The 9,373-nt window shown below is 37.3% G+C and overlaps 1 protein-coding gene across 1 annotated transcript in view; it reads right to left on the bottom strand.

Moving 5' to 3' along the window:
* Positions 1–7,323: 7,323 nt before the first annotated feature.
* Positions 7,324–9,373, bottom strand: part of LOC141295350 (UTP--glucose-1-phosphate uridylyltransferase-like) — a 27,693-nt gene continuing 25,643 nt past the window's right edge. The window contains exons 8-9 of the mRNA XM_073826563.1: positions 7,649–7,686; positions 7,324–7,537 (exon numbers count right to left, since the gene is read on the bottom strand). Coding sequence (XP_073682664.1) covers positions 7,324–7,537; positions 7,649–7,686 — 252 coding nt within the window. The remainder of the gene's footprint in view (positions 7,538–7,648; positions 7,687–9,373) is intronic.

Raw genomic sequence — 9,373 nt, 5'->3', positions numbered from 1 at the left:
ATGTTTATTTAACTGCTCTAGGCCTCCACAGAGGCAAAAATAACTATGAACACTCTCAGACAGTACGCACATATAGCAAAATTATTTCGCTTTCACTGCTGATTGCATTTCAGTAGCTTAAAATCACGCATTTTTAAACCACAAAGCTTATAAATGCATGCAAATAAGTTTACGATGAGTGAACGCATAACTGCGATAGAGACAATAGTCCAAAATCTTTATTGGTTGACAAATTTGTACCGTTTAATTGTCTGCTGGTATATCGTGCAGCCCTACTTTGAACTGAAGTTGGAACAAAGCAATGTTAACATTTTATCTGAAACTGATAAGACATTATTATATTAATTTCACTGGTAAATAGCCTATATTAAATTTCTATACTGTTCGTAAAATATAAATTCAATATATAAATAAATAAAAATAATGGTTTTAAAATGTTAAATTAATTTAGGCTTTACAGCATCTATATTGTACATTGTGAAATATTATGAGATCTGCTAAAGATTACCTGTAACGGTGGTATTAAAGGGATAGTTCACCCAAAAATCACCCTCATGTTGTTCCAAACCTGTAAGACCTTCGTTCATCTTTAACAGAAATTAAGATATTTTTGATGAAATCCAAGAGCTTTCTAACCCTCTGTACACAGCAATGTTGCTGAAATCGAGAACACCACGACGCAAACGTACCAACATAGTTGGTACTCTCGTTATTGGGGGCAGACAGTAAATTGGAGGAGAAGAATTGTTGAATGAAGTCGTTATTTTTGTTTTCTTCATGCACAAAAAGTATTCTCGTAACTTTGTAAAATTACAGAACCACTGATGTCACATGGACTGACCTTACTATGTTTCTGGGCCTGGGAATATTTCTGTTACACTGCTGTCTACGGAGGATCAGAAAGCTCTCAGATTTCATCAAAAATATAAGATGAACGAAGGTCTTAGGGGTTTGGAATAATATGAGAGTGAGTAATTAATGGAATTTTCATTTTTGGCCGAACTATCCCTTTAAATTATTTGTGTTTTTAAAGATTAAATTTAAGTAAGCGTTAGATGATGGCAAAAGTAATCTAAAAAACAGAGAAAATGAGCATGCACAATTAAATAATATCAAATGCAATGCATAACAAATTATAATATGAGCTGGTGACTGATGTGGTATCAATATACTGTGCATCCCTAAATAAAATTGTCTGCCAAATGCAAAAATGTTATGCTAAATTAGTATTTCAAGTTTGCCACATAAGATGCAGCCACTACCTTAAAAAAGCGGCCGAAAATAATAAAGAAAAAAAATGCAACTTGCTTTCATACCGTCTGTAGCTGACTGGCTTTTAATGTTTGTGTAGAAATGAATATACAGATCCTTTTGAATGCCATCTGTCTGAGAAAGAAAGAGTGTTGTAGCCCACTAGTCCAGGGAGTTGTCAGAGTGTGTGTGTGTGTGTGTGTGTGTGTGCGTGTGCGTGTGTGAGAGTGTGTGGAGGAGACAGAGGTGTGTTCACCTTGTTGAGACGTGCAGAGGTGTTCCACACTGTGCTGACACCTGGCACAGAGCTCTGGCTCAAACCCAGACTCACAGCAGGATCGAGTGTGTGTGTGCTTGAAGAAAACAGAGAGTGTGTGAGTGGTGTCATAGTCTGGTGTGTGTGCCAGCATGTTGTGTCAGTAAGCACCCTTGAGATGCATATGTTTATCTGTGTAGAGGATTCATCCTTTTTCATTTCCTTTAAGTTGAAGTGTTTTTTGCATGTGTATGAACTCAAATCGCTGCTCTTTTTTTAGTGTGGTCCAAAGGTGCCAAAAACTAGTTATAGTCTGAAAACAATCCTCCCTATCTCTGCAGCTCTCAGAAGTCTCTGTGGTGATATGAAAGACACAGTGCAGGGCTCTTGTTGCATATCTCCGCTATTGTTTTGTCTGCCCTTCCTCTTTCTCACTGGCTCTCTCCCTGTTTGGACAGACTCCTGTTTGAGTTCGATCAGATGTCGTTCTGCCTGGCGGAGCTGCACTTGTGGTCCTTCAGGAACAGCCTGCAAGTCCCAGGTAATTAAAACACCCTGAAAGTCTCTCTTTCACACATTTGGTCGCCTCTTGTATGTATATTCCTGCTATCTCCCCTTTGCTGTCTACTTTTTTCTTCATTAAATGCACCTGTACGCCTCTGTCTGGCTTTGTCTTTTGTAATAACGAATATTAGTTCTTTCAGAGCCGGTTAAACTGCTGTGTCACACACTTGGTGGTTATTATTACACTTGGAGCAGTTAGTCTTTTTAGTAGAGACGTTCCGTGGCCTATAATTAAATTTATGGCACCCTTAATTATAGCTTTTAAGAGGCAGTTTGTGATAAATACTTCATAATGCACAGCATTTCAATTTGTCGTGCCGTTCCTTTTGTTCTTTAATAATGCTTCATTGTTAAAATCCTTGCATCCTCTGTTCCTTTCATAACCTTTTTGCATGTTTGTTCCTTCTTCGCCCTTTGAATTTTCTTCTTGGCTGTTCTGGTGTACTATAAGTGTGTGTAAGAGCAATTTGTATTTTCTTTTTCTCACAGACGAGTCCAGTTATCAGTTATTTGGAAAATCCCGTGATAACATGCTGTTGTGGATTATATGCATGCATGTTTGTGTACATGCGTTATATTGTGTTCTGGCAATCTGTGTGAGAGTATTTGTATGTGATTGCAGCTCTATCGCCTGTAGCCAGCCCTCCTGACCTGTATATTGAGTGACAGAGAGAGAGAGAGGGAATGAAATGAATAAAAACTTTAAAAATGATGCATCAACATAGATGCATGGGTGGATGGAAATGGTGTAGTCCATCTTTATTTGTTATACCATGTCAGAGGTGCAAAGTCCATGAAGAGTCCAACTAAATCTAATGCAATGTCAAACATTCCAGGTGCTCACAGCTCTCTTAGAAATCCAGTTTCCTTTGACATTGCTTAAAGGACATCAAATTTCATCTACCGCAGCCAAAAGTGCAAAACTCCTCCTCACTTATTTTTTGTATTAGACTGCTTATTCAAGCTGTGTTTTTTTTTTTATAACAAATTCATTTTTTTTTTTGTATTTGCATAAAACAAAGATATCTCATTCCCTCTTTTTATTTGTCTTTTCACAGATACAGATATTGGTACATACCAACTCTATGAAAAAGGAGAACCAGGTATTCATCTTCTTGTGTCTTTGTTAAATGTATCTTTAAATCATTCACATTTCAATGGAAGTCTGTTTCTGCCACTAAATAAGAAAACAAAAAGGTAATGTGAGTTTTTATCTCACAATTCTGACTTTTTTTCTCAGAATGTGAAATATAAACTAAGATATTTGTGAGAAATAAAGTCAGAATTGCGAGATAACTAACAATTCTGACTTTTTTTCTCAGAATAGCGGGATATAAACTCGCAGTTGCTAAAAACAACTTGCAATTCTGACCTTTTTTTTTTCAGAATTGCTAATACAAACTCACAATTTTGACTTTTTTCCAGAATTGCATGATAGAAATTTGCAATTCTGACTTTTTTTAGAATTGTAAAATATAAACTGTGAGATTTTTGTGAGAAATAAAGTCAGAATTGCGAGGTAACTCAGTCAGAACTTTTTTCTCAGAATAGCAGGGTATAAACTCGCAATTGCGAGAAATAAAGTCAGAATTGCAAGATAAAAACAACTTTCCGTTCTGACTTTTTTTTTTTCAGAATTGCTAATACAAACTCGCAACTCTGGCTTTTTTCTCAGAATTGTGAAATATACTCACAGTTGTGAGAAATAAAGTCAATATTGAGAGATGATAACTCACAATTCTGACTTTTTTCTCAGAATAGTGGAATATAAACTTGCAGTTGCGAGAAATAAAGTCAGAATTGCAAGATAAAAGCAACATGCAATTCTGACTTTTTTCACAGAATTATGAGATATGAAGTCAGAATTGCAAGATAAAAACTCATTCAATTAATTCAGACTTTTGAGCGAGTTTGCATTTCGCAATTCTGACTTCATTTTTCAGAATTGCGAGTTTATATCTAATAGTTCTGAGAAAAAAGTCTGAATTCACAATCAGTGGCGGAAACTGGCTTCTATACCATTTTTAATTTCCAAAATTGATTATAATTTTTTCTTAATGTGTCAGATAAACTTAAAAAAAAGACCTTGGTCAGGGTACCGGTATATTTAATTTTTGACAGAAATGAAAATGAGGAAAGAAGAAAAAAAATTTTTAGTCTTCCTGTCTTAACGACTATATATATTTCTGTATACATTTTTTTCAGTACATTTTGAATGTATTTCTTATGTGAAATTCACTTAATTAAACTTTGGGTATCTGATATGATTTTTTTTTTATATTGTGAGTGATCTTGAAGACATCAACAATCTACTTTTCAAGTGAATCGTATAGATTGTAATCTTTTACGCCTATGTAAAAATGTACCCTCTACTAGATAATTGTGACTTACCAAATTATATCACGTGACTCTATTATGTGTTTATTATGCGTGGTAACAAGCAAAGTATACTTGAGGTTTTAGGTGCGTGCATAAACAGTCAAATATACACAAAAGTATTTCAAAATATTTGTCTTGGCCAAGTATTTAGGCACCGACAGTCAGTTATGTCTTAAGTGAACATAAACAGCTAGAAAGGAAATCAGATTTGTGTCAGTATTTTAGATTCGGTCTTAAAGAGACAGCAGCCTAATAAACCTACTGCTGTCTGTGTCATTATTGTTAATCAAACAGACAAAAAAGAAAATCACTCACTGCTCTTGAATGAATTACTTTATAACTTTAATAAGAAACAGTTTGTATTTAATTCATACAGTGATGCAGTGTTTTAAAGTTTAACTCAGGTTTTAAAGACCCTTTTGAAAACTTATTGTTCAATGCAATTCTGTGTTGTTTTTTTTCCCAAATTGTGCAAATAGATGAGTCATAGAATTGTTCCAGTCTGGATATTCTCAATAGTGTATCTCAAAATTAGGAAGATTGCGATTGTCAGATCACCCCTACTTCAGTGTATTTGACTCATGTGATTGTTACTCAACACCTAGTCTCGCGTAGCCAGACCTTCAGACTGGCGGCTGAAGGTCTGGTATTCATGGCAGCTTTCATTGGCCAAGGCCCGCCCATAAGGCCGTTTGACCGACATGTCAAACAACCAATCACAGTTCATTTCATTCAGCGTCACGTTTCGGGGTGTAGAAATGCCCCCACAACAACAGACTGGCATGCAACAAGTCAGTCATTGAAATAACCAGCATTGAAAGTTAACGAAGAAGAGGGAGAACAAGCAGTAAGTCAGTAATTTGTTCGCGAACGTCGCAAATGTGTATAACAACAACGGCGTCTGCATAAGCACCTTTAAGCAAAACGCGAGTAAATCAGTCTGCGCTCTGTTTCCCGGCGGACCGAAAATAAACGCGACACTCGCGTGTTCCGGAAATCCGATCAAATTCAACTAATCAGATGACGACTTCGACATTCCTGAAGTGTTTCCAGTTAAGTGTACCATATGCATCAGACGTTTAGCCAACGTTCTGTGGGCGTGACGTCTGAGGCTGAGACTACTCAACACCAGACCACCAGAACTTGCAGTAAATCACACAGATTTACACAGAATTATAACACCCGTTATTCATAAAGTTCTACAAATCTCCCCACCCCCTTTTAATCTGTATTTTTAATGAGTGTTTGATTTATTTATACTTTCAGCTACCAAAAAGCATGCAATACTATCAGCTACATTTAAATATTTTTAAAGGAATCGTATGTAAGATTGTGGCCAAAACTGGTACTGCAATCACTTTCAAAATACTGTAGAACGGTGTATCCCCTCCCGATCTCCCCCTGACTCGAGGTTGCCAGCTAAGCTGCAGGATCCAGCAGGAACGTAGGCTGCTACAAGGAGCTTCCAATGGCACACAGTACCTACACAGTAATTTTTTTTCCTTCTGTTAATTATGTTTATGCTTCACGAGAGATGTTTTGCGAAGTAATTATATATCGCAAAAATGTACTAATGGCGATTAGCGAAATACTTCGTAAAGATGTGCTGTAATACCACATTTCAGTCGGAACATAGATTGTTTTCATACCCTGCTAGTGGTGCGATATAACACTTCTTATGAACGCATTTAGCACGGCCGACCGTGGAAAATACACTGTGTACGGAAGCAAAGTTAGCCAAACATAGATGAATCTTACATGTCCAGGAGAAAATGAGCAACGTTGGCGTCTGTCTTCAAATTCTTCTCCGTTTTCAGCCGTCTGCATCTTTCAAAGGCATCTCCTATACAAATCCTTGTGTTATTTCGGACTTTGTCACGACGTATTTCGGATTCATAACGAGGCTTTTAGGTTTCGTAACGTTATACATGTGTTATCCGATACGTTCTTAGCTGCAGCTGTAACTAGAGCAGAGCTGGCAACCCGGAGGACGAAACTCAACTGACTTTGTGATTAGTCGATAGCTGGAGGGTGGAGCCTCAGACCAAAACACAAAATGACAACAATAACATCAGTCGTGGGCTGCAACTCTCACTTTTAAATGACAATATCCTGACCGGACCACTGTCAGTGATATAAGTATTTGAAATGAACATGATTTCTTAAAGTCTAGTGACATATCAGGGCCATTTTATGATTAACTGAAATAAATTTCTTACATACAGTTCCTTTTCCCCCTAAAATAAGCTTAGCAAAAGTGTGCAGATCACGTGTCTGCCCGCTCATCGCTGTTACAGATGTTCTCTAAATGCTTCTGGGCAAATGAAGTGCCACCAGGTTTCTTGATGAAGTTTCTTAATATGTCGCAGATTAAACATTTCATAATCCAGACCCCTCATGAGAGGACACAGCCGGCTCTGAAACCTGAAAAGCTTATTGATTTCAACAATAACAAAATTATGTTATTCATTTTTAATACTTCAAACTTGAGACTTGAAAGGTTTTGTTTGTTCCGTTGTTTTATCTATGATAAAGTCTTATTATCTGAAAAAAAAAAACACACAAATGCTTTGATGTTATAAAGACTTTCAGATGGTTAAAGTCTCATTGATTTGAAGAATCAAGAATTGAGGGGAAACATAATAATGCAGTGTTGGTTTATTTGTCTTACCTACTGTTTATTAATAATAGAGATCAAAGTCTTAGTGTTAAATCTGTAAAAAAAAAAAAAAAAAAAAAAAAATGGTAGCAAAGTCATTAATAGATCCGTACTTTAAAATGTAATATTTTCAGAAATTGAGTTTGAGTGTGTTTGATTGTGGTACCTGCTGTTTCTCACGGCCTCCAGCAGAGGGCGAAGGAGACCCATGCTTCTATGAGGAAGGGGGCTCTTTCCACCCCTCTATCCCATAGCAGATGTGTGTGTCTGGGGCAGGCAGGGGCAGAATGGCCCTTATCTGATTAGCAGCAGTAATCCTGGAGCTGTCCAGCAGGTCCAGGCCTCCAGCAGAGAGAGGCAGTGCTCCTTTAGAGCAAAGCAGGGAAGGGGGCCGTCTGGCTGGGCCGCTGAGGGCTGGAGATCTGGGACTTAGGGTGAGATGGGGCTTAAGGTATGGTACTATAGCACAGTGGAGAGAGAGCGTGCTGACAAAGCAGGAGTTTGGTCTTGCCCTCAGTCATTTCCGTCTGTCGGCGTACCTGTCCCTCTCACTGTATGAGTCAGTGTTTTTCTCTTTCTGACAAACACACATTGGGGCGAGGTGACAACTGAGTGACCATATGCTGAGAAAGACATTTCAGGGTGTGTTTACACACACATGGGTGTTGCTTAAACATTTTTGTACGGCAGGGATTGAATTTTATTTATTTATTCGAAGGTTACATTAAAATGTCTCAGAAAATCATTTGTTTTGCTACTTTTTAAACTTTTAAGTTTTAACCCAACCCAGAGACAGACTTTCAATCTTAAATAATGAAAATTCATAGTAAAAAATATTATTACATGTTAAGCACTGTAATGTTCTAAATAAAGAGTAAAAAACAGACAAACCATTTTAATATAATTGTGTGAAAATGATTTAGTTTTACAGGGTTTACAGTTTTCATTGTTTGATATTGTTTGTATAGACAAATCTGGTTAGCACATGCACATGCAACTCGCTTTCACATCTTATCTAAAGATTTAAAAAATCATACTTTTTCTCACAATGTTTTCTTCTTTGTGCAGCCGCTTCTACAGATCAGCATTACTACAATGAGAAACAGCAGTTTGCAGACAGTAAGTAATCCATCATCAAACAATTAACCTTCGTGTCAATGATCATATTAGCTCATTATTTAAGAACATTGGTTTGCATGTTACTGAAGCAACACTCATCCGGTTCCTAATTTAAATTGTGCTTCAGATGCCTGGGAAATGAAGTGCCCCATTAGTGCAAATCTGACAAATATTAAACATCACTCCATTTTCCCTCCACTTCTTTAACCCTCATGAGCCTGACGCAACATTAATGAAGAAGAATGGAATGATAAAAGACTGCGTAAGGCTGCAAGTCACAGTGATGGACAATTCGATGGTGATTTATAAAGCTTTATCACAGGAAATACGTATTTATAGCAAGAACTTCAACAGTCATCAGTTACAAAAAGTGATGGTATAAGATCTTAATAACACAATACTGAATGATTATTACTGTATATCCATGTACATAAAGAAACATGGTATTTTATTTTGGTATGATTATTTCAATGTTGAATGTTTTGACTGGTACAATTCTTTCAGTTATAGATTAACCCAATTCATTTTTCTTAGCTTTTCCCTTTTAATATAGTTTATTACAGGAGTTGAGTTATAATGTTGTCAGATGTTCACCGCCAGTATGGCCAGTGTCTTCCCACTGTAATGCCCAGTTACCTCCTACCCGCTCACCCTGCTGGTGGGGTAACTCCCGTCGCCCTCGAGAGAAACACAAACACTCTTATCAGGAGACACAGACCCGTCCCCCTCTCGCCCCCGTCCTGCTCGTCTCCCACCCTCTCTCCTTAATTTGCATTCATTTATTTGTGCATCCTCTTACTCCTAAAAGGCAGAAGACGTTTCTTAATGGTGTAGAAATAATAATAAAAAAACTGATTGGATTTGATTGCAGAATCTTTAAGAAAACAAATAACAGACCTCCTCCATTTCCGTGGGTCCCTGTCCCGGATGAACGTATTAATGCAGAAATGCAAACGCATACTCACAGATTGAACTCAGCCGAGAATTCTATTAACGTTTCTTTCTCTTTTTTTTCTCCCTTCGCTGGTTTGCTCCAGAGGGAAACAGGGACTGAGATCTAAGAGGAAATTTGGGGGGCTTTGTGAGCGGAACGAGGCATTTTGGAGTGGCGTATTTAATGTGTTTAATATGTTATGGTAACTTTG

This window comes from Garra rufa, chromosome 21 (assembly GCF_049309525.1).
Source record: "Garra rufa chromosome 21, GarRuf1.0, whole genome shotgun sequence".
Lineage (NCBI taxonomy): Eukaryota > Metazoa > Chordata > Actinopteri > Cypriniformes > Cyprinidae > Garra > Garra rufa.
The sequence above is the reverse complement of the archived record's forward strand: the minus strand, read 5'-3'. Positions and strand labels throughout refer to the sequence as shown.